At 46.6% G+C, this 26,113-nt stretch overlaps 1 protein-coding gene across 2 annotated transcripts in view; it reads right to left on the bottom strand.

The window, feature by feature from the left end:
• LOC112247198 (testican-2) overlaps positions 1-26,113 on the bottom strand; it is a 77,859-nt gene that overhangs the window by 4,961 nt on the left and 46,785 nt on the right. For both annotated transcript variants that reach the window (XM_042299064.1, XM_042299065.1), the window contains 6 exons: positions 10,897-11,011; positions 8,350-8,455; positions 7,146-7,257; positions 6,732-6,869; positions 5,655-5,873; positions 4,225-4,287 (listed from right to left, as the gene is read on the bottom strand). In XM_042299064.1, coding sequence (XP_042154998.1) covers positions 4,225-4,287; positions 5,655-5,873; positions 6,732-6,869; positions 7,146-7,257; positions 8,350-8,455; positions 10,897-11,011 — 753 coding nt within the window. The remainder of the gene's footprint in view (positions 1-4,224; positions 4,288-5,654; positions 5,874-6,731; positions 6,870-7,145; positions 7,258-8,349; positions 8,456-10,896; positions 11,012-26,113) is intronic.

Raw genomic sequence — 26,113 nt, 5'->3', positions numbered from 1 at the left:
GGCTAACAAATCTTTCTGTAAAGGTACAGAGTACAGTTCGTACTCGTGCCGAGGTTCGTACTCGTGCCGTCCTCACTGACGGGGTTGTTGGGAGACCACAACCACATCCCGGACGGAAAGCAGATAGCAGTCCAACATGTACTGAACAACATGAAGAAGAGGAGTTTGGAGACCATGGAAAGCACACTGCACGTTTTGGAGTCTGCTACACGGCCATGTCAGATGCTGTCAGGCATTATTTGCCCTCGGAATATAACTTAAAAATCAGTATACAGAGGCACAGGCAAAAGAAGACAAGCAGACGCAGGTCAGGTTCCGGCTACAGTCCCTGGGAACCATGGCACGGCAGCTGGTGGTGACCAGGTTGAACCTGCAACTCTCCCCAATCCTGTCACTCCTGAAGTGGATCCAGTCATCCCTCAGATGAGGAGCACGACGGGGGGGGCCCGGCAACCCTCTCCAACCTGGTCATACCTGAGATCTACCATACTACGCATTGTGGAGAGCTGTTTCTTCGGCACGACAGTGGGCCAGACCCAGACAGGATTTGGATCTTCACAACCAAAGACAACTTGGAATTCCTGTGTGACTGTGAGCACTGGTTTGCCAATGGAACATTCCAGAAAGTCCCACCTCCATTCCAGCAGGTGTACACCATCCACAGGATGCTCACATATTCACGGGATATGCGACAGGAGGCTGTGCTTGTAGCAGCCATTAGTATGCTGCCCAATAAGTCTGAGGTAGGCCTAGGGACAATCATTTACTAGCATATTAATGTTGTTTTAAAGGGATAGTTAACTCTTTAGAAGTTTAGCTTATTTTTGACTTCCCTGTGGATATTTCCTCCCAACAGTTTTTACAATTTGTGTCAGCTAGTTATTTAGGAAGGTCCAGAATGAGAATACGAATCTGGCTAGCATTTTTGGAGAACGTAGCAATGCTAGTGGAAAATGGTAATTTCAGTGAGTGATGCATTCAAAAGCATAAATTAAGTTCATTTAAAAAAATGCAATCTAACAGCCTACTATTTTATTTCTTTGTGTGGACATACAGTTGTGCGTTCCAGGCACTGAAGAAATTGAACCCGGATTTGAAGCCAGAATCCGTCATGACTGACTTCGAGCCAGCAGCTCCCGTGAAGGCTTTCAAGAAGATGTCCCGGACGTCCGCAACCGGGGTTGCTTCTTCCATCTGGGACCACACTTCAGACGGCAACTGTCCCACCGTCCTGAGGTGGCATCAACGTACCTCAGGGACCCCGACTTTGCCCTCAAGATGCTCCATAAGCTCGCATTTGTCCCGTCCTCTGATGTGATGAGATGTTTAAAGGAGATGGAGGAAACTCTGGTCTTTCAAGACCCAGCGTTGTCCACATTTGTGGCTGACTTCGAGGACACATGGATCGGGCGCCCGTTGGGAAAGGGTCAAAGAAGCCGAAGAAGAGCACTGGAATATTGCAACAAGTTTGATGACAACAGCAAATGGGTGTCTAACATGTTTCTATCTTTTGATTACAGAAATGTGGAACTACTACGATACTGTCCTGAAGGACATGGGGAAGACCAATAACGTCACAAAGGGATGGTTGGTGTCAGTCGTTTGTGGGGCGTCTTACCGATACCACAGTGACACAAACCACAATTTGCCAGTTCCTCGACGCCTTGCAACTACAACAACATAGGAAGTCACTACAGAGGGAGCAGGAACTCGCTAGTGTTCTATAGGCACGGATGTTGCCCCGCGTGCGCAGCCGCCAGCAAGAGTTGATGCGACTCGTGGAGGACTACCAGAATAAACCACTTTAGGAGTATCTGAGAGGCATCGCCACCTTCAACAACACTGGAAAGTGTCTGCTATGCAACACTTATGAGAACAGAGAGTACGTCTAAACTGTCACACCTCAGCATAGCACTGCCCAGGTTCTTACAGCATTGTTAATTCAGGTCCTTTTTTGTTGTTGTTATTTGCTTTCTTTGTGCTTATTATTTTATATCATTTTGTTGGAGAACCAGGATATTTGTGAATTATGGTTTTGCTTCATTCATTCTTTTGAGTCAAGAGATACATATTTAAAAAGCATTTGAATTGATGTGTTTAGGTTATCATATATACTTAATTGGACTTACATAAGCCAGTAAGCTATACGTTCTGGCCAACCATCATACCTAATCACGGTCAGTGTAAGTGTCGTACAGCTTAAATGATACTGTATGTATGCAGCATTTGTTTTCTGCAGACAATTTCAAATGTCATAAGCCATGAATACAAAATCCATTTATTGGGAAGGTATAGGAGAGGGGAATAACTGTGTAGACAGCACCATAGAAATAGAATGGCAATGTAATTCTAATATTCTATGGTCAGCATACTACTGCTGCACCAAGGGGCTACTGCTGCACCAAGGGGCTACTGCTGCACCAAGGGGCTGCTGCTGCACCTAGGGGCTGCTGCTGCACCAAGGGGCTGGCTAATAACTAGAGAACAAGGACACATGTGCTATGAATCTGGACTAGTTCACCTTTACAAGGTTACAGAGACTTAAGCCCTGACACCTTAGAATATATCAGCATCTATCTGTAGGCTATTATAATATAAGATACACACCACTATTTTATCGGCATCCTACTGAGGATCAGAAAAGGGATGAAATCGGGATAGAATGTCATAGGACTTCTATATCTAAGTACATGCAGAATAAGGTGAAAAATATATGTTAACCCTTTACACTCGTACCTGTATACTGGTTGAAAATGGCAGATTTGGGCACTAATAATCTCCTAAATTGGAACGTAGTGGCTGTACAGTAACATGCTATACATGACATCAGAGCTCAGGGTCTCCGCTTCACAGCTCTGTATGGGTTTTGACTGACAGATATTCTGAACTTGAGCACCGTGCAACAAGATGTGCCCTCCATCCCTTCCGGTAATTGGACAACTTTTGCCAGAAAAATTAAGTCTGAGTTAGGGAAATGCTGCAAATGATAAAATGACTCGATGCATTTTGAAAGATGAGATGTTGAGGATTATAATAAATACAGCTATGATGTCATACAAACAAGCCAAACACCCGTGAGTCCAAATGTGTACTTCACATTTCATATCATAAAACTCATGTGATATACAGTGTCAACGTTTATGATCACTATGTTTGATGTACAGTTACAAGATGACATAGCTTCATACCCTGGGTTGTTCAACAGAATGAGCCTGTTTGTCTGTTGTGAAGAACATTTTCCACAGACGACACATCTGAATGCTCTCATGACTCCATTCTATGTGCACCAAAATTACAATCTGCTTCTCTGAATTGCCTTGTGAAAGCAATAGAACAAGCTTTCAAATCGTGCCCACCTGACCCAGTGATTTATATTGGACTGTTTTTTCGATTGCGTAAACAACAACAGTAATTCTGTGATGGTGGGGATGCAGGGCTGTGTTCCAAATACAACAACTACAAGTGTGTTGCTCTAGTTCCTCAACGGAACAGCTAAGAGAGCTCAAAACAAGCACCTTATAGTTGAAGACTGAGTCATAAAAGTGCATTGAAATGACTTAGGAACTGTGTACACTTTGGAGAGGTGTGTGGCCACTTGGGAACACCAGTTAGCCCTCTCACTCAGACCCTTGTCATTGTTTTGTCTTATCATGTTACTGAATGTATCCCAGATTATTTTCCCGATTTTGTTATCGACAAATGCAGCGAAAATCAACAGTGTAATGATTGGATCTAGTGTCAGGTGAAAGGTTGTGCTTTGGTCTAAACATTTCCCCATGATCTCCAAACGGTTACCTTTTAAATCACTACCATGGTTATGCATATGCTTTTCAGATTTATCCTGTAAGAAGCATTTAAATATATTCCTATCCATATAGGACCATTTCCATGAGTGTAAAGGGTTAATGTAAATAATGTTGCATTGGGGCAAATTCAAAATCACATGATTTCACATTATCACATTAAATTAACATTGTAGCAGACACACTTATTCAGAGCAATTAGGGTTAAGTGCCTTGCTCAAGGGCACATCAGATTCTTCACCTAGTCAGCTCGGGGATTCAAACCAACGACCTTTCAGTTATTGGCCCAATGCTCTTAACCGCTAGGTTACCTGCCATCACGTGATCACATGAAATTCCGTAAGGGGTATGCTCACTCAAAGCCCTCATGCACGTCTGGGAAATGTCAATCATGCAGGAGCATGTAGCACATAATAAATACCTAGTTTGTTCTTGCCTCCCTCCTGAACTTGGATCCTCTCCAGCTCAGCCAGGCAGGGGGGCTCTGAGGGGGAAACACACCAACGCTTCAGTACATATCTTCGATACATACACACAATTGGCCAAATCGTAGAAAATTCAGATATGCGTAGAAAGTCTGTCGAACATTCACACAAATCTCCCATTGAAATGATACATGATTTATATGCCACTTCAAACTACTGTGTTTCTCAGGTTTAATGGGCTCTGGCCAAAAGTAGTGCACTATATAGGGCATGTGGTGCCATTTGGGACACATGCAGTGGCTCCAGCCATGGGTCCAGTGGTAAACACAGGTCTTGTCTAGTTTCTGGCCATCTGCTTGGCTGACAGACACAATCTGCGAGAGCTGTGGGAGGAACCATCCTGGCAACAAAGCTACACTGATGTTGTTACTGCACCACTGTGGACATTTCCCCACCACTGTGCAACTAAAAACAACTAGGGGGAAGACTTACAGTGATGGACTGAGAGAGGGGATAGAGACGAGAGGAGAGAGAGGGGAGACGGGAGACGGGTGAGGAGGGAGAGGGGAGAGAGGGGATAGAGACAAGAGGAGAGAGAGGGGAGACGGGAGAGGGGAGAGAGGGGATAGAGACGAGAGGAGAGAGGGGAGACGGGAGAGGAGAGAGGGGAGAAGAGAGGAGAGAGACGGGAGAAGAGAGAGGAGAGAAGAGAGAGGAGAGAGACGGGAGAAGAGAGAGGAGAGACAGGGGAGAAGAGAGAGGAGAGACAGGGGAGAAGAGAGAGGAGAGACAGGGGAGAAGAGAGGAGAGACAGGGGAGAAGAGAGGAGAGAAGAGAGGAGAGAGAGTGGAGAAGAGGGGAGAGAGGGGAGAAGAGAGAGAGTAGAGAGACGGGAGAAGAGAGAGGAGAGAAGAGAGAGAGGGGAGAAGAGAAGGGAGAGTGGAGAGAGGGGAGAAGAGGGAGGAGAACGGAGAGAGGGGAGAAGAGAGGGGAGAGCGGAGAGAGGGGAGAAGAGGGAGGAGAGAAGAGAGAGAGGGGAGAAGAGGGGAGGAGAGCGGAGAGAAGAGAGAGAGAGGGGAGAAGAGAGGGGAGGAGAGCGGAGAGAAGAGAGAGAGGGGAGAAGAGAGGGGAGGAGAGCGGAGAGAAGAGGGGAGAAGAGAGGGGAGGAGAGCGGAGAGAAGAGAGAGAGGGGAGGAGAACGGAGAGAGGGGAGGAGAGCGGAGAGGAGAGCGGAGAGAGGGGAGGAGAGCGGAGAGAGGGGAGGAGAGCGGAGAGAGGGGAGGAGAGCGGAGAGAGGGGAGGAGAGGGGAGAAGAGAGGAGAAGAGAGAGGAGAGAGGGGAGAAGAGAGAGGAGAGAAGAGAGAGAGGGGAGATAGGAGAGACATCAACGGACACACAAGCACACCTTTCCCCAAATTATACTCACTCTGTCTCCAGAAGCAGAGGCACCACTCGGCTGTAGAAACCTTCCCGTCCCTGTAGGAGTCACAGGAGTTGAAGAAGGGTCGGATGCAGACCTCATACTTGTCCAGGTTAATGGCTGCCAGCTCGGCCAGGTCCAGATACTGATCACTGTTGGTGTCCAGCTTAGAGAACATCCAGCCTACAGAGTCCTTACAGCTGACCACTACGCTCCTGTCCAGGACTACAGACAGAGAGGGAGATATGATACACATATAGAGACACACGCACAAGCTGGCAAACATACACATGTTCAGACACACACACACACACACACACATGCAAGCACACACATGTTGAGATACACACACACATGCAAGCACACACACCCACAGTGAAAAGGGGAGAGGAGGAATTAGTTATAACCCACACAGACAGATCAAATATTGATAACAGTGGTAGAGGTCAGGATTATAGTAACTCCAAATATCATTAGGAAAATAAATGAGAATATACACAATGTTGCATCTGATATGATGCTGGTCCTATTTAACTCTTCCCTGATGCAGTGCTGGTCTATTTAACTCTTACTTGATTTTCTATCGTTTATGTTATTTTTATTTAACCTTTATTTAACTAGGCAAGTCAGTGCTGACCTTAATGAACTCTTACCTGATGCAGTGCTGGCCCTATTTAACTTTTACCTGATGCAGTGCTGGCCCTATTGAACTCTTACCTGATGCAGTGCTGGCCCTATTGAACTCTTACCTGATGCAGTGCTGGCCCTATTGAACTCTTACCTGATGCAGTGCTGGCCCTATTTAACTCTTACCTGATGCAGTGCTGGCCCTATTGAACTCTTACCTCATCCAGTGCTGGCCCTATTTAACTATTACCTGATGCAGTGCTGGCCTTATACTAACTCTACTGTACTGTCTGTTAACTTTATTGAGACAGTTATGAAATGACAGAGAAGGTGGGATAACCTTTTAAAGGGTCGGAGCGTAGTTTGAACCACGACCTGCAGTGGGGAGAGGAGTATACCTGTCTCAGCTGGGAGTGTTGCTGGTAGATCACAGATTCTGAACCATCTACCTCTTACCTGATCCAGAGGTAGCCTCTGCTGTGTTACTGGCTCCAGTCCTGCTGTTGTTGTTCAGCTTGGCGTTGCCCTGCAGCAGCTGGAACCATTCCCTCAGCCTGTCCCCCAGATCAGACAGGTCCTGCCCTGTACAACTCTCTATGGGGGGGAGGGGGAAGAGAGAAAGAGAAAGAAAGAGAAAGAGAGAGAGAGAGGTAGGGATAGAGGGAGAGAGAGAGTGAGAGAGAAAGTTATTGTATAGCACTGCAGTTTGTGTGTATGTGTGTGTGTGTGTGTGTGTGTGTGTGTGTGTGTGTGTGTGTGTGTGTGTGTGTGTGTGTGTGTGTGTGTGTGTGTGTGTGTGTGTGTCTCTGTGTGTCTCTGTGTGTCTCTGTGTGTCTCTGTGTGTGTGTGCACATGTGTGTGTGTACTCACCATGCTTGACCTCTGTCTCTTTGGTTGGGGTCGCGGTTGGACAGGGACAAAGACCTGAACACTTCATAGTCAACTCCTTCCCTGTGAGGCACGCCTGCTGCTCCAATTTACACTAAAACACACACATGCGCACACCTCTTATCAGGCTATGTATCTCTGTGTTTTGTGTTTATTATCAGTGAATTACAACACAGCTGTAATGTTGTTGTGTCTCTTGGATCTAGAGCTTGTACATAATGCTTCAGATACAGTAAGAAGTTAACAGTGTGGACAGCCTCCAGAGATATACAGATACAGTAAGAAGTTAACAGTGTGGACAGCCTCCAGAGATATACAGATACAGTAAGAAGTTAACAGTGTGGACAGCCTCCAGAGATATACAGATACAGTAAGAAGTTAACAGTGTGGACAGCCTCCAGAGATATACAGATACAGTAAGAAGTTAACAGTGTGGACAGCCTCCAGAGATATACAGATACAGTAAGAAGTTAACAGTGTGGACAGCCTCCAGAGATATACAGATACAGTAAGAGGTTAACAGTGTGGACAGCCTCCAGAGATATACAGATTATAGGTTAACAGTGTGGACAGCCTCCAGAGATATACAGATACAGTAAGAGGTTAACAGTGTGGACAGCCTCCAGAGATATACAGATTATAGGTTAACAGTGTGGACAGCCTCCAGAAATATACAGATACATTAAGAGGTTAACAGTGTGGACAGCCTCCAGAGATATACAGATTATAGGTTAACAGTGTGGACAGCCTCCAGAGATATACAGATATAGTTAGAGGGTAACAGTGTGGACAGCCTCCATAGTTATACAGATACAGTAAGAGGTTAACAGTGTGGACAGCCTCCAGAGATATACAAATATAGTTAGAGGGTAACAGTGTGGACAGCCTCCATAGATATAGACAACACAAAGACAAAGGGCTGTGATAAATAGCAACTGAGGACCAGAGGGTTGTTGTGGTGACGCATCTCTCCCATGTGTTTCTATTGATTTATGCGTTATCTTCTCTGACCTTGTTGAGAATGATGTGTTGAAAAGGGAAATTAAATGACTAAGTTCGATTCATATAAAGACTCATTTGAGATAAATATAAGAACATTTTGACTTGTCACTGTGTGTGTGTGTGTGTGTGTGTGTGTGTGTGTGTGTGTGTGTGTGTGTGTGTGTGTGTGTGTGTGTTGCTGTACCTGGGAGGCGTAGTTGTGTCCGTCAGAGCCACACACAGGACCAGAGGAGGAGAAAGGACAGGGCTGACATCCTCCTTCAGGAGACCTCAGGGCAGGCTGCTTCAGTCTACAGAGCGTGCGCGCATAAACACACGCACCACACACACAGTATTTGAGCAGGCTGCTTTACTTAAGACACAGAGGACAAAGAGGTTCTGCTTCCAATGGCTTGGTGGCAGCAGTAATGTATACTGAACAAAAATATAAATGCAACATACAACAATTACTGAGTTACAGTTCATATAAGGAAATCAGTCAATTGAAATAAATTAATTAGGCCCTAATCTGTGGATTTCATATGACTAGGCAGTAACACAGCAGAGGCTACCTCTGGATCAGGTAAGAGGTAGATGGTCCAGGTTCAGAGTCTGTGATCTAGTAGTGACACCCACTGGGGAGATAGGCCCAGCCAATTAGAATGAATTTTCCCCACAAAAGGGATTTATTACAGACAGAAATACTCATAAGTTTCACCAGCTGTCCGGGTCGCTGGTCTCAGACGATCTCGTAAGTGAAGAAGCCGGAAATCGAAGTCGTGGGCTGGCGTGGTTACACATTGTCTGCGGTTGTGAGGCCGGTTGGACAAACTGCCAAATTCTCTAAAAAGATGATTTGGCATGCTGACTGTAGGAATGTCCACCATGCTGACTGCAGGAATGTCCATCAGAGCTGTTGCTAGAGAATTTAATGTTAATTGCTCTACCATAAACTGAGGCGGGTTATGGTAGAGAAATTAACATTAAATACTCTGGCAACAGCTCTGGTGGACATTCCTGCAGTCAGCATGGCTATTGCACACTCCCTCAAAACTTGAGACATCTGTGGCATTGTGTTGTATCTCAAAACTGCAGATTTTAGAGTGGCCTTTTATTGTGTCCAGCACAAGGTGCACCTGTGTAATGATCATGTTGTTTAACTTCTTGGTGACAGGGGGCAGTATTTTCACATCCGGATGAAATGCATGCTCAAATTCAACTGCCTGCTAATCATCTCCAGAAGATAATATATGCATAGTATTAGTATATTTGGATAGAAAACACTCTGAAGTTTCTAAAACTGTTTGAATCATGTCTGTGAGTATAACAGAACTTATTTAGCAGGAGAAACCCAGAGGACAAACCATTCAGATTTTTTGTTGTTGAAATCACTCTCTTTTCAATGGGTTTTCATTGGGAATCCAGATTTCTAAGGGACCTTCTTGCAGTTCCTATCGCTTCCACTGGATGTCACCAGTCTTTAGAAATTGGTTGAGGTTTTTCCTTTGTGTAATGAAGAAGTACGGCCATCTTGAACGAGGGTCACTTGAAGTGTACTGTTAGATAGAGGCGCATGACCAGAAAAGCTAGCTACATTTTGTTTTCCTCCTGTATTGAACACAGATCATCCCGTCTTCAATTTGATTGATTATTTACGTTAAAAAATACCTAAAGTTGTATTACAAAAGTAGTTTGAAATGTGTTGGCACGTTTACAGGTAACTTTTGAGATATTTTGTAGTCACGGTGCGCAAGTTGGAACCGGTGTTTTTCTGGATCAAACGCGCCAAATAAATTGACATTTTGGATATATATCGACATAATTAATCGAACAAAAATACCAATTGTGATGTTTATGGGACATATTGGAGTGCCAACAAAAGAAGCTTGTCAAAGGTAAGGCATGGTTTATATTTTATTTCTGCTTTTTGTGTCGCGCCTGCAGGGTTGAAATATGCTTTATCTCTTTGTTTACGGAGGTGCTACCCTCAGATAATAGCATCATTTGCTTTTGCCGAAAAGCCTTTTTGAATTCTGACATGTTGGCTAGCGTCCCACCTGGCTTATCTTGGTAAAGGAGAAATGCTTACTAACAGGAATGTAAACAAATTTCTGCACAAAATTAGAGAACATTTCTGGGATCTTTTATTTCAGCTCATGAAACATGGGACCAACACTTTACATGTTGCATTTATATTTTTGTTCAATGTTCTTCACACTAGCAACATTCCAGTGAATTGTGTTGGGGACATCAGTTCGGCTTCGATATTCACCTCAGAATAAATCTAGATATTTATATTCTTTTTTGTGAAAGCTTGTGTTGTGATAATGTAGTTTGATAGTTTGTTAACACATCCACAGACATGTCCTGAGGATCCATCCACAGGATCCTATCACAACAACCACAGGGTATTTATAGAGCTAGCGACGGACAGTACCAGTACACCTACAGGTGTTTAATCATCTGTCTGCAGCACAGGAGGTTGGTGGCTCCTTAATTGGGGAGGACGGGCTCATGGTAATGGCTGGAGCGTCACTCCGTTCCAGCCATTATTATGAGCCGTCCTCCCCTCAGCAGCCTCCTGTGGTCTGCAACACAGCAGTATCATTAAACATCAAGCTGTAATGAGGGAGAATTAAGAACACACTTTACTGTTAGGGAGCTAACCGTAGAAAAATAATTTAATTCACTAACCTACGCAACCTTAGAATTACCATTGAATGGGGTGTGAGACCAATCTACACACACTCACCTGTGCTCGAGCTTCTTGCGGTTGACACACACAGCCCTCTGGTATCCCTGGGCGATACACACCTTGTTTCGGCTACACTTCACCTTCTGACAGGGGTCTTTGGTGGTGTCAACATCTGTGTAAAGACAAGGAGATGTCATTTCCATCGCTATTCACATGGCCATAACACATCTGGACAAGAGGAACACTTGTGAGAATGCTGTTCATTGACTACAGTTCCACATTCAACACTATTGTTTCCTCCAAGCTCAGAGCCCTGGGTCTGGACACCACCCTCTGCAACTGGATCCTGGACTTCCTGACGGGCACACTCTTAGAAAAAAGGGTTCCAAAATGGTTCTGTGGCTGTCCCCATAGAAGAAACCTTTTTGGTTCCAGGTAGAACTCTCTGTGGAAATGGTTATACATGGAACCCAAAAGGGTTCTATCTGGATCCAAAAGGGTTCAAAGGGTTCTCTTATGGGGACAGCCGAAGAACTCATTTTGGTTCTAGACTGCGTGGCTTTGCACGACACCAACTTCATCATCAGGTTTATCATGAAGGCAGTCAAATTCCACGTGACCGTTTAGTCAGGGTAATTAGTCTTCCCCAAGCTGCTGATGGTCATTAGTAGCCTACCAAACTTGCTAACTGCCTGGTACTCAGCACTCTATTGTCCCTCGAATCACTCTGACATCAATGCAAATGAAATCGAAAATCTAATCAAACACTTCATGAGAACCCATGAGTTCATGTTGCGCAACATTTCAATAGGCTCTGCAATTGCCGAGAAAACAGTGATGGTCTCCATTAAAAAGAGGATCCAACAGCTTTCTATAGGCTATGCCTAATATATTTATTTCTCTACATTCCTAATATTATGCACATTGCTTATTTATACAACAGGAGTATAGCCTACTTGGCTGGCATGAAAATGAACCACGGGAAAAGCGTCCTCCATGCCCTATTTAAGTGCATTGACGACATGTATTTTTCGAGACAGGTGAATGATAATGGTCCATTCTAAATCAAAACAAATTTCACACATATATTATTTAGGACAGTCGTGGCCAAACGTTTTGATAATGACACAAATATGAATTTCCACAAAGTTTGCTGCTTCAGTGTCTTTAGATATTTTTGTCAGATGTTACTATGGAATACTGAAGTATAATTACAAGCATTTCATAAGTGCCAAAGGCTTTTATTGACAATTACATGAAGTTGATGCAATGAGTCAATATTTGCAGTGTTGACCCTTCTTTTTCAAGACCTCTGCAATCCGCCCTGGCATGCTGTCAGTTAACTTCTGGGCCACATCCTGACTGATGGCAGCCCATTCTTGCATAATCAATGCTTGAAGTTTGTCAGAATTTGTGGGTTTTTGTTTGTCCCCACCTCTAGAGGATTGACCACAAAATCTCAATGGGATTAAGGTCGGGGGAGTTTCCTGGCCATGGACCCAAAATATCTATGTTTTGTTCCCCGAGCCACTTAGTTAACACTTTTTCCTTATGGCAAGGTGCTCCATCATGCTGGAAAATGCATTGTTTATCACCAAACTGTTCCTGGATGGTTGGGAGAAGTTGCTCTCGAAGGATTCATGGCTGTGTTCTTAGGCATAATTGTGAGTGAGCCCACTCCCTTGGCTGAGAAGCAACCCCACACATGAATGGTCTCAGGATGCTCTACTGTTGGCATGACACAGGACTGATGCTAGCGCTCACCTTGTCTTCTCCAGACAAGCTTTTTTCCGGATGCACTGAACATTTGGAAAGGGGATTCATCAGAGAAAATGACTTTACCCCAGTCCTCAGCAGACCAATCCCTGTACCTTTTGCAGAATATCAGTCTGTCCCTGATGTTTTTCCTGGAGATAAGTGGCTTCTTTCCTGCCCTTCTTGACACCAGGCCATCCTCCAAAAGTCTTCGCCTCACTGTGCATGCAGATGCACTCACACCTGCTTGCTGCCATTCCTGAACAAGCTCTGCACTGGTAGTGCCCCGATCCCGCAGCTGAATCAACTTTAGGAGACGGTCCTGGCGCTTGCTGGTCTTTCTTAGGCACCCTGAAGCCTTCTTCACAACAATTGAACTGCTCTCCTTGAAGTTCTTGATGGTCCGATAAATGGTTGATTTGGGTGCAATCTTACTGGCAGCAATATCCTGGCCCTTTTTGTGCAAAGCAATGATGACGGCAGGTGTTTCCTTGCAGGTAACCATGGTTGACAGAGGAAGAACAATGATTCCAAGCACCACCCTCCTTTTGAAGCCTTTTCCTCATCAACACTCACACATGTGTTAACGAGAGAATCACTGACATGATGTCAGCTGGTCCTTTAGTGGCAGGGCTGAAATGCAGTGGAAAAGTTTTGGGGGGATTCAGTTCATTTGCATGGCAAAGAGGGACTTTGCAATTATTTGCAATTCATCTGATCACTCTTCATAACATTCTGGAGAATATGGAAATTGCCATCATCCAAACTGAGGCAGCAGACTTTGTGAAAATGAATATGTGTCATTCTTAACTTTTGGCCACGACTGTATATGTAAATAAATACAAGATTAAATCAAGAATAGTCTGATGGGTGACAATATTAGCCTGTCACTTGTGAATTATATATTATCGCTTGTGATAAGAAACAATGCCTTTTTTTTGCAACTTTTTCTAATCATAGTCTCACACACCTCATGTGGCCTAGCCCATAGGCCTATATGTTTTGGTAAAGTTTGTAACTAAAGTAGCCAAATAACACATTAATCCGATTTACAAGGGGTGTAGAGCCTAACTGGCAGACATAAGCAGTACGTGAGTTTCAAGTTTGGGGAAGATAATTTTCACCATAAAAATGCACCTTTATAATAAAAGCATTACATGCATAATTGCATTTGTGGTCACTTTTGATAACGGTGTGGAACATTCACACTTATAGCCAATGGAACATTCACACTTATAGCCTACCACCATGTGCGCATGCTACACTTATAATGTGAAGAAAGAGCCTAATAGTTTATAAACATTTTAAACTAAATGTTCTGATCTGATGCGTCAGCCACATTGCGTAAAAAAGTATTTTTGATGCTAGTGGTTGTATTTATTTGGGATCTATAGCATCCCACAACTGTCCCAGACTAGGTTTGGAATATTTATTTCTCGTACAGAATAGCATAGGTCATGGAGGATAGTAGATTGACATAGGCTAGTGCTTTTGCTGTTCGTTAGGCCTACTCATCTTGTTGGCTGACGAAAAGTAAATGTGGACAGTTATCCAATATCTTCAATATGTACAAGTCACCCACAAGTCACCCACAACACCACTCCCACCCACAACACCACTCCCGTCCACCTACAGGTATCAGGGAACCACAACGAGGCTATCCAGTTCCCGCTCATCAAGTCCCCTCTGATTCCCGTGGTATTGGGATTCTCCTGGCTCCAACGACCCAATCTCCTCATTAACTGGTCTACTAGTGCCATCATTGGCTGGAGCCCATTCTGCCACGCCCATTGCCTGAAGTCAGCCCAACCTGCCCCGGGACGTCTTCCTGGGGGCTCGGAAGGTGCCCCGACCTCTTCCCCATTCCCGCGAAGTACCAGGACCTCCGGGAGGTGTTCAGCAAGGCCCGGACCACGTCGCTTTCGCCGCACCGACCCTATGACTGCGGGATTGACCTTCTCCTTAGCACAACGCCGCTAGGATTTATCCATCACTCTTCCTCTCATGCCGGCGTAGGATTCGTCTTTGTGGAGAAAAAGGACAAGACCCTGCTCCTGTGCATTGACTACCGGGGACTCAATGACATTACGGTTAAGAACCGTTACCTGCTACTAATCATCTTCTCGGCCTTCGAGCCACTCCAGGGGGCCACTGTTTTCCAAGCTGGATCTACGGAACGCCTACCACCTGGTGCGGAGACGAGTGGAAGACCGCCTTCAACACGGCCAGTGGCCACTACGAGTATCTGGTCATGCCCTTTGGCCTCATCAACGCCCCTGCGGTGTTCCAGGCTCTGGTGAATTATGTTTTCTGCGACATATTAAACCGGTTCGTCTTCGTCTACATTGATGACATCCTCGTCTTCTCCCACTCCCCTCAAGAACACGTGCTCCACGTCCGGCAGGTCCTTCAACGCCTTCTGGAGAATCAGCTGTTTGTGAAGGCGGAGAAGTATGAGTTCCATCGCTCCACCATAGTTTTTCTGGGTTACATCATCTCTGCTGGGAGTGTCCAGATGGTTCCCAGGAAGGTGAGAGCAATGATGGATTGGCCTCAGCCTACGTCCAGGGTGGAGCTGCAACGTTTCCTGGTGTTCACCAATTTCTATTTCCACTTAATCCTGGGTTGCTGCACCCTGGCTTCCCCCGTCAGCACTCACCTCGCCCAATGTTCCATTCACCTGGTCCCCAGCTGCGAACCAAGGATTCTGGGACCTCAAACATCGCTTCACCACATCTCCCATCCTGGTTCATCCGGACCCATCTTGTCAGTTCGTAGTGGAGCCCGATGCTTCAGACATCGGGGTGGGGGCTGTCCTATCCCAGTGTTCTGCCTTTGACTTCAAGCTACATCCCTACATCTTATTTTCCCATCGCCTCTATGCCACGGAAAGTAACTACGATGTGGGGAATCGGGAGCTTCTCGTGGTGAAGATGGCGTTGGAGGAATGGAGGCACTGGCTGGAGCGAGCGGAACATCCGTTCATCTACAATGGTCTCGGACGTGTCCTCATTCATCACTGCTTGCACAGTTTATGCACAGAACAAGACTCCTCTGCAAGCTCCGGCTGGTCTACTCCAACCTCTGCCTGTCCCCCACCGTCCCTGGTCTCACATCTCCTGGACTTTGTCACGGGTCTTCCCCCGTCTGAAGGCAACACTGCCATCCTGACCATGGTGGATCGGTTCTCCAAAGCCGCCCACTTCATTCCTCTCTCCAAACTACTCTCTGCCAAAGAGACGGCCCAGGTCATGGTGCAGCATGTCTTCCGGATCCATGGACTGCCTGTGGAAATGGTCTCTGACCGGGTCCTCAGTTCTCATCCCAATGGAAGGTGTTCTGCACCCTCACTTGGTCGTCGGCCAGCCTGTCCTCCGGGTTCCACCCCCATTCCATTGGCCAGTCGGAGCGAGCCAACCAGGACCTCGAGACCATCCTGTGCTGCCTGGTCGCAGCCAACCGAACCACTTGGAGCCAGCACCTTGTGTGGGTTGAATATGTCCGCAACACTCTTCCCTGCTCTGCCACGGGCCTATCTTCCTTCGAGGGTCCCCTGGGGTATCAGCCCCCGCTCTTCCCTAAGCAGGAAGAGGAGGTCAGCATCCCTTCTGCCCAGATGTTTGTCCGCCGCTGTCATCGTACCTGGAGGAGAGCCCGGTCGGCCCTCCTCAAGACCACCTCAAGGTATCGACGACAAGCAATATCGCTATCACACCCCGGCTCCCTGGTATCATCTGGGGCAGAAGGTATGGAGTCTCGCAAACCTTCCCCCAGGTTTATCAGCCCTTTCCCCATCGCCAAGGTCATTAGTCCCTCTGCTGTTCATCTTCTGTTGCCCCGTATCTTTTGTATACACCCCACCTTTCATGTATCCCGTATCAAGCCTGTGTCTCACAGTTCCTTGTCTTCCATTTCCAGGCCAACCCCTCCTCCCTGCGTCGTCGACGGCCATCCGGCGTACACGATGAGACGCCCCCTGAGGGTTCGACCATGGGGCAGGGGTTTCCAGTACATGGTTGACTTGGGAGGGTTATGGCCCGGAGGAGAGGTGCTGGGTCCCCGCTAGAGACATCCTGGACCCAGCCCTCATCGCCGACTTCCCCCGCTGGCACCCCGGTCAACCAATGTGCCCAGGTAGAGAGAGGGGGGAGTACTGTCACACCTGATCTGTTTCACTTGTCTTTGTGCTTGTCTCTACCCTCCCCAGGTGTCGCCCATCTTCCCCATTAACCTGTGTACTTATACTTGTGTTTTCTGTTTGTCTATTGACAGTTCATCTTGTTTGTCAAGCTTACCAGCGTTGTCCTGTCAGCTCCTGTCTTTTCCCAGCTTCTCTTTTTCTCACCCTCCTGGTTTTTGACCCTTGCCTGTCCTGACCCTGAACCTACCTGCCTGACCACTCTGCATGCCCGACTGCCATCCTGTACCTTTGCCGTTATATGGATTTCCGATCTCTGCCTGACCTGACCCTGAGCCTGCCGTCCTGTACCTTTGCCTCTGTACTGTAATAAACATTGTTACTTTGACACGGTCTGCATCTGGGTCTTACCTTATCCTGATAGGCTGTACACACTTCAAAAAACAAAGCAGAGCTCATACCTTTAAATACCTTTCCCCCCAAATGTTTTACTGAGGAGTGGCTTCCATCTGGCCACACTACCATAAAGGCCTGATTGGTGGAGTACTGCATAGAGTGTTGACCTTCTGGAAGGTTCTCCCATCTCCACAGAGGAACTCTGGAGCTCTGTCAGAGTGACCATCGGGTTCTTGGTCACCTCCCTGATCAAGGCCCTTCTCCCCCGATTGCTCAGTTTGACTGGGCAGCCAGCTCTAGGAAGAGTCTTAGTGGTTCCAAACTTTTTCAATTTAAGAATAATGGAGGCCACTGTGTTCTTGGGGACCTTCAATGCTGCAGAAATGTTTTGGTACCCTTCCCCAGATCTGTGCCTGGACACAATCCTGTCTCGGAGCTCTACGGACAATTCCTTCGACCTCATGGCTTGGCATTTGCTCTGACGTGCAATGTCAACTGTGGGACCTTATATAGACAGGTGTGTGCCTTTCCAAATCATGTCCAATCAATTGAATTTACCACAGGTGGACTCCAATCAAGTTGTAGAAACATCAAGGATGATCAATGGAAACAGGATGCACCTGAGCTCAATTTCGAGTCTCAAAGCAAAGGGTCTGAATATTTATGTAAATAAGGTATCTGTTTTTTATTTTGAATACATTTGCAAAATTTTCTAAAATCCTGTTTTTACTTTGTAATTATGGGGTATTGTGTGTAGATTGTTGAGTAAAAAAAATATTTCATCCATTTTAGAATAAGGCTGTAACGTAACAAATGTATTGTACATAAACTACTCATCATACAAAAGACATTTGCAAGACTAGCCTCATCCTCTAATTACCTGGCTCCATCTGCACCTTTTTTAAAGAAACAAAATATCTTATGTATTTACCACATCAATGCAAGTCAATTATGCATTTCCATCTACAAATACTCATACACGCACACACACTTTTTCTTGAATACTGAGTATATCATGTACAATTATAATTAATATGCTTTTTGACTGAATTAACAATGTTTTTTGTACATAGATTTGTGGTGTAGTTTTCATATCAGCCCTTTTAGGCTTCCAACCTCACCTGCACACCGTTTTACCAATTTATATCTGCACTGTTTTGTCTTTCACTTCTTGTCTTTAGTGTGAATAAATAAAACCTAAACTTACCACTGTATAGCCTTTGTATAGCCGTGCTTCTACACCTGCATTGCTTGCTGTTTGGGGTTTTAGGCTGGGTTTCTGTACAGCACTTTGAGATATCAGCTGATGTACAAAGGGCTATATAAATAAATTTGATTTGACATGCACATCACTATTCAGTCGTTAGCCAGACAATACTCATTCAAATGTAAGATTGTGGTAGTGTGCAGTTCTACAAAACTACCTTGTTTAGTGAACAATATCTGATGTTTGAGTATTTAGCCAAACAATAAGCATAAGATGTTGGTAGTCCAAACTGTTGACTGTGCGTCTTACCTGTGTGTATGAGGTGTGTTAGGCCCAGGTGTGAAGGCCTAGGCAGCCTTGTAAATAATAAATGTGCTCTTCATTGAAATGCCAGGTTAAATAAAAGGAGCATGTGATGGAGGCTAAAGTGTGTGGTAAGAGATACAGACAGAAACTAACAATGATAATGAACATTTAAAAGTAACTTTATTAACCCTCAACTCAAAATATAGCCACAATATTAAATGCAAATGGCAAGTAAAAAGTGTATAAAAAGTATTAGTGTACAACTTTGGCAGTAGAAATACACTCCACTACTGAAAATCTTCTGCAAACAGTCTTTAAACACAATTTCTAGTGCATCTCTTGCAGAATTAATAGCCTTTCTGGAACAATCTCTTGCAGGCAGTATTAGGTCAACCTAACCTTTTGAAACATGGCTTCCAACATGCTCCATCAATATCCTTGTTGTTTAGGCTTATTAATACATACCATTAAATGGATAGTAAAATGTGGTTAAAAAGGGTTTCTCTGTTGATACACTACATGACCAAAAGTATGTGGACACCTGCTAGTCCAACAAAATGATGGGCATTAATATGCAGTTCTGCCCAAACCATTACAGTGTGGGAATTGTGAAAGATTTGGTAATGTGTCAAATGTTTGCAGACGGGAGAAGTATGGTATTGAAGAATCTGTGAATAGAACATGTTGCCACTGCCCTGTTTAGGGCGAAAGAGGTCGAGATGTCAAGGATCAGGGCTGTACAGCAGATCTCCTATGTGGAGGAGATGAAGAGAGTTGAAGGGGAAAGAGGTCACAGTGTTGAACAAGACATGGCGATGGATGCATTACAACCAGTTACTAATGTTTAAAGTCAATCAAGTGTTCTGCATACAATCATTGTGAAGGTGAATTATGTAGTATTTATAGTCACAGTGATTGATTATACAGCATAAGTGTCTAAGAAGTTGGACATAATATCTACAGCCGAGAAGTTTTTAGGGCAACAAGACTTCATGGCAGAAGCAGTGCAAGGACTACTGTTGCTAGGAAATGTCCTTCTGACCTGATTAGAATTGTTTTGGGGGGGGTTTTCCTCACAGAAAAGCAGGTTGATTTTGTTCAGTTAATTTATTTTTTGATATTTTGTATGATATTTTATTTATTTTTTATCCTTCTTACCCACCCGCACATCCAATTGTTGCAAACACCTTTACACCATAGAATAAAGAAAACCCTGCAGACACTAGGCCCTCCACAGAATGAGTTTGACACCCCTGGTTCAGAGCATCTGCTCATTGAGGTAAATACAGGGGCATCAAATAATGCCCATTACAGAGCCACACTGCTCAGGTGCAGGGGCAGGACCTTCAAGGGGCTGCGCTCTCTCAATGTGCTCAGGTGCAGGGGCAGGACCTTCAAGGGGCTGCGCTCTCTCAATGTGCTCAGGTGCAGGGGCAGGACCTTCAAGGGGCTGCGCTCTCTCAATGTGCTCAGGTGCAGGGGCAGGACCTTCAAGGGGCTGCGCTCTCTCAATGTGCTCAGGTGCAGGGGCAGGACCTTCAAGGGGCTGCGCTCTCTCAATGTGTGCTCAGGTGCAGGGGCAGGACCTTCAAGGGGCTGCGCTCTCTCAATGTGCTCAGGTGCAGGGGCAGGACCTTCAAGGGGGGCTGCGCTCTCTCAATGTGCAGGTGCAGGGGCAGGTGCAATGTGCTCAGGGCAGGGGCAGGACCTTCAAGGGGCTGCGCTCTCTCAATGTGCTCAGGTGCAGGGGCAGGACTTCAAGGGGCTTCAATGTGCTCAGGGCTGCGCTCAAGGGGCTGCGCTCTCTCAATGTGCTCAGGTGCAGGGGCAGGACCTCTCAATGTGCTCAGGTGCAGGGGCAGGACCTTCAAGGGGCTGCGCTCTCTCAATGTGCTCAGGTGCAGGGGCAGGACCTTCAAGGGGCTGCGCTCTCTCAATGTGCTCAGGTGCAGGGGCAGGACCTTCAAGGGGCTGCGCTCTCTCAATGTGGGCGTGTTCTTTTGTTTTCTGCTTCTTCAGTGTCTATGGTGGAGAGCAAACAAGCTTTTTACTGTAGGTGCATTACCGCATAAGAATGTTCAAACAGAGGTTGTGGTTGCATTGAGCATGTGGCTAAAGTTAATACCTCCTCTGTAGGTTTCTATCAGATGCATGGGGAGGGGACCACACAATAAGGGTAAAGATCTATAGGAGGAGGGACATTTTTTCTTCATGAGTAAGGTATATTGATTTCGCACTATTCCCTCTGCTATTTGTGGTCAAACTGGTTTCAATTGCTGAGATGTCTACACCAGTGGAGGCTGGTGGGAGGAGCGATAGGAGGACATCACATTGTAATGGCTGGAATGGAAGAAATGGAACGGTATCAAATGCAAACATATGGAAACCACTTTTGACTCCGTTCCATTTATACCACTCCAATAAGCCCATCCTCCTATAGCTCAGTCCACCAGCCTCCACTGGTCTACACGACCTTCCTTGAACATGTAAATAGAATCATTGACAATCTGATACCTACAAAAGCCAGAGCTGGCATCACATTTACATTCATTTTTTTGATTGACATACCCTGGTTTGGTGAACAATGCAGCCATGTACACACGTCTTATGGTGGAGAAGTTAGCCAAGCATCATCTTCTGAGATGGCGCTAGTCCAAAACTATACAATGTGTGTTTTACTTGTGTATGAGGAGAATGTGTGCACATGAAGCTAAGCTGTGCTGAGATAAAATAAACAAAAAGGAACTAACACTAAAACACCCATCTTTATAAACCCCAAACATATCTACAATCTATGATTAATCAATGTTAATCAATGATGATATGTTCACAGCCTGAAGAGTAGAAATGCACTCCCCTTCTAATGGTCTTTTTAGAGCATATCTTGCCATATGATATACACTCCTCCTCAGGGCAAGGAGTTCGACAAAGTCTCATTTCCTCAGACATGATACCAGACTAGGAACGCAGTCATCAATGGTAGCAGGAAAACATCCTTACAAGCCACAAAGGGTTTCCTGAGATGTTAAACACTTCTCCAGGTCCAGACGTTTTCAATAATACGACCTCTCAAATCTAGCAGAAGGACCTTTAAGGGGCTGTGCTTTCTCAATGGGTGTGTTCCAGGCAGTGAGGTTGAGTTGCTCTTATTTTCTGATGTGTCAATTTGCATAAACTCTCCTTCCAGACTCACATTAAGCATCTCCAATCCAAAGTTAAACTTTTTTGGCTTCCTATTACGCAACAAAGCATCCTTCACTCATGCTGCGAAACATAACCTATCCTACCAATCCTTGACTTTGGCGATGTCATTTACAAAATAGCCTCAAACACTCAGCAAACTGGATGTAGTGCAGTGCCATCTGTTTTGTCATCAAAGCTCCATATACTACCCACCACTGAGACCTGTATACTATCGTTGGCTGGTCCTTGCTACATATTTATCGCCAAACCCACTGGCTCCAGGTCAAGTCTTTGCTAAGTAAAGCTCCGCCTTATCTCAGCTCACTGGTCACCATAGTAACACCCACCCGAAGCACACGCTCCAGCAGGTATATCTCACTGATCACCCCCAAAGCCAACACCTCCTTTGGCCACCTTTCCTTCCAGTTCTCTGCTGCCAATGACTGGAACGAATTGCAAAAATAACTGAAGTTGGGGACTACTATCTCCCTCACTAACTATAAACGTCAGGTGTCGGAGCAGCTTACCGATCATTGCAGTTGTACACAGCCCATATGTAAATAGCCCATCCAACCAACTACCTACCTCATCCCCATATTTGTTTTTCTGCTCTTTTGTACACCAGTATTTCTACTTGCACATCCTCATGTGCACATATATCACTCCAGTGTAAATTGCCTAATTGTAATTACTTCGCCAATATTGGCCTATTTACTTCCTTTGCACACACTGTATACAGATTATTCTATTGTGTTATTGACTGTACGTTTGTTTATCCCATGTGTAACTCTGTGTTGTTGTTTTTGTGTCACTGCTTTGCTTTATCTTGGCCAGGTCACAGTTGTAAATGAGAACTAGTCTCAACTGGCCTACCTGGTTAAAAATAAAAGTGAAATAAAACAATTTAAAATATTTTTTGCTCAATGCTAAAACCCTACAGTTAACACCTCCTCTGTAGGTCGGCATCACGAGTATAGAGACCATATGGTAAGTAGAGGAAGACTAAGGCGGCATGAAGTTTTTTCTTCATGGTTTCTAGATCAGAGTTTCCCAAAGTCAGTCCTGGGCCCCATCCCCGGGGGCACGTTTAGGTTTTCGCCCCAGCACTACACAGTTGATTGAAATGATCAAAGCTTGATGAAGAGTTAGTTATTACCACTGCTGGCTTGCTTCTGAAGCTAAGCAGGGTTGGTCCTGGTCAGTCCTTGGATGGGAGACCAGATGCTGCTGGAAGTGGTGTTGGAGGGCCAGTAGGAGGCACTCTTTCCACTGGTCTAAAAATATCCCAATGCCCCAGGGCAGTGATTGGGGACACTGCCCTGTGTAGGGTGCCGTCTCTCGGATGGGACGTTAAACGGGTGTCCTGACTCTCTGAGGTCATTAAAGATCCCATGGCACTTATCGTAAGAGTAGTGGTGTTAACCCTGGTGTCCTGGCTAAATTCCCAATCTGGCCCTCAAACCATCACGGTCACCTAATAATCCCCAGTTTACAATTGGCTCATTCATCCCCCTCCTCTCCCCTGTAACTACTCCCCAGGTCGTTGCTGCAAATGAGAACGTGTTCTCAGTCAACTTACCTGGTAAAATAACGGATAAATAAAATAAATACATTTGAATCAGCTGTGCAGTGCTCGTTGACATTATTATTCATTCTTAAACTCAAGAATTCTCCTGACAGAATCTCTGTTCTCTGTTCTCATTCTATTTCAAAGCAGCTCTTAAGGCACTACTGGAACATATATTGTGATGCACAGAGACATGTTGTATTCACATGTATAGTCCTCTTACATGGTATCTAGGTCTGCGGTGACAGGTATCATCTTATGTTATGGCAGTGTAGGATGAAGAAGACTAAATCAGTAATACAGAGATCATCAGCGGATTATCATAGCGAACCCACAGATATCAGGTTTGAAAATCAAATCCAAAAACAATCCACCCCCTTTCGTCAGCCACAGGTCTGTTGTGTGCATGCACACACACGACAGCGCCAAAAAAAAAAAAAGAGTCATGGTAATGATCCAGCCTGATCATCACCCTTTCATCAACTGGTCTTTCTCCATTTGTCAGCTACACACTCTGCTTCTGGCATTGATTGTGTATTTATCTCTCTGTCTCTCAAACCTCCCTCGTATTATTTTTCTCTCTCTGCCATTCCTCTCCTCTCTCTCAGTTCCTCTCTCTCTGCCTCTCCTCTCTCTCAGTCCCTCTCTCTGTCTCTCCCTCTCCTCTCTCTGTCTCTCCCTCTGTCTCTCCCTCTCTGTCTCTCCCTCTCCTCTCTCTCTCTGTCTCTCCCTCTCCTCTCTCTCCATCTCTCCCTCTCCTCTCTCTCCGTCTCTCTCTCTCTCCTCTCTCCGTCTCTCCTCTCTCCGTCTCTCCTCTCTGTCTCTCCGTCTCTGTCTCTCCTCTCCGTCTCTCCCTCTCCTCTCCGTCTCTCCTCTCCTCTCCGTCTCTCCCTCTCCTCTCCGTCTCTCCCTCTCCTCTCCGTCTCTCCCTCTCCTCTCCGTCTCTCCCTCTCCTCTCTCTCTCCTCTCCTCTCTCTCTCCCTCTCCTCCTCTCCCTCTCTCTCTCTCCCTCTCCTAGTCTCCCTCTCCCTCCTCTCCTCTCCCTCTCCTCTCTCTCTCCCTCTCCCTCTCCCCTCTCCTCTCTCTCTCCTCTCCCTCTCCTCTCTCTCTCTCCCTCTCCTCTCCTAGTCTCCCTCTCCCTCTCCTAGTCTCCCTCTCCTAGTCTCCCTCTCCCTCTCCTAGTCTCCCTCTCCTAGTCTCCCCTCTCCCTCTCCTCTCTCTCCCTCTCATCTCTCTCTCTCCCTCTCTCTCTCTCTCTCTCTCTCTCTCCTCTCCTCTCCTAGTCTCCCCTCTCCCTCTCCTAGTCTCCCTCTCCCTCTCCTCTCTCTCTCCCTCTCTCCAGTCTCTCCTCTCCTAGTCTCCCTCTCCTAGTCTCCCCTCTCCTCTCCCTCTCCTCCTCTCTCTCCATCTCTCCTCTCTCCATCTCTCCCTCTCTCCCTCTCTCCCTCTCTCTCCGTCTCTCTCCCTCTCCGTCTCTCCCTCTCTCCTCTCCTGTCTCTCCCTCTCCTCTCCCCTCTCCGCCCTCTCCGTCTCTCCCCTCTCCGTCTCTGCCTCTCCTCTCCTCTCCCTCTCCCCGTCTCTCCCTCTCCTCGTCTCTCCCTCTCCTCTCCCTCTCCTCCTCTCCGTCTCTCCCTCTCCTCTCCCCTCTCTCCTCTCTCCCTCTCCTCTCCTCTCCCTCTCCTCTCCCTCTCCGTCTCTCCCTCTCCTCTCTCTCTCCTCTCCCTCTCTCTCTCTCTCTCCTCTCCTCTCTCCTCTCTCCTCTCCCCTCTGTCTCTCCCTCTCCTCTCCCTCTCGCCCTCTCCCCCTCTCCGTCTCTCCCTCTCTCCCTCTCCTCTCCTCTCCCTCTCTCCTCTCTCTCCTCTCTCCCCTCCTCTCCGTCTCTCCTCTCCCTCTCTCTCCTCTCCTCTCTCTGTCTCTCCCTCTCCTCTCCCCGTCTCTCCTCTCCCCTCTCTCCTCTCTCCTCCTCTCCTCTCCCCTCTCTCCCTCTCTCTCCTCTCCCTCTCTCCTCTCGTCTCTCCCTCTCCTCTCCTCTCCCTCTCTCTCTCCCTCTCTCCCTCTCCTCTCTCTCTCTCCTCTCCCTCTCTCTCCTCTCCCTCTCTCTCCCTCTCCTCTCTCTCCAGTCTCTCCCTCTCCCCGTCTCTCCTCTCCCCTCTCTCCGTCTCTCCCTCTCCTCTCCCTCTCTCCCTCTCCTCTCCCCTCTCTCCATCTCTCCCTCTCCTCTCCGTCTCTCCCTCTCCCCTCTCTCTGTCTCTCCCTCTCGCTCCCTCTCAGTCTCTCCTCTCTCTCCGTCTCTCCCTCTCCTCTCTCTCTCCTCTCCCCGTCTCTCCTCTCCCTCTCTCTCCGTCTCTCCTCTCCCTCTCCCTCTCTGCCTCTCTCTCTCTCCCTCCCTCTCCGTCTCTCCTCTCCCCTCTCTCCGTCTCTCCCTCTCCTCTCTCCCTCTCGCCCTCTCCGTCTCCCCCTCCGTCTCTGCCTCTCCCCTCTCTCCTCTCCTCTCTCCCCGTCTCTCCTCTCCTCGTCTCTCCCTCTCCTCTCCCTCTCCTCTCTCTCCGTCTCTCCCTCTCCTCTCCTCCCTCTCTCTGTCTCTCCCTCTCCTCTCCTCTCCCTCTCTCTCCGTCTCTCCCTCTCCCTCTCTCCGTCTCTCCTCTCCTCTCTCTCTCTCTCTCTCTCCTCTCCCTCTCCTCTCTCTCTCTCTCCCTCCCTCTCCTCTCTCCCTCCTCTCCCT

This window comes from Oncorhynchus tshawytscha, linkage group LG16, assembly GCF_018296145.1.
Source record: "Oncorhynchus tshawytscha isolate Ot180627B linkage group LG16, Otsh_v2.0, whole genome shotgun sequence".
In the NCBI taxonomy this organism is placed as follows: domain Eukaryota; kingdom Metazoa; phylum Chordata; class Actinopteri; order Salmoniformes; family Salmonidae; genus Oncorhynchus; species Oncorhynchus tshawytscha.
Note: the sequence above shows the minus strand (reverse complement) of the source record. Positions and strands in the feature narration are given on the sequence as shown.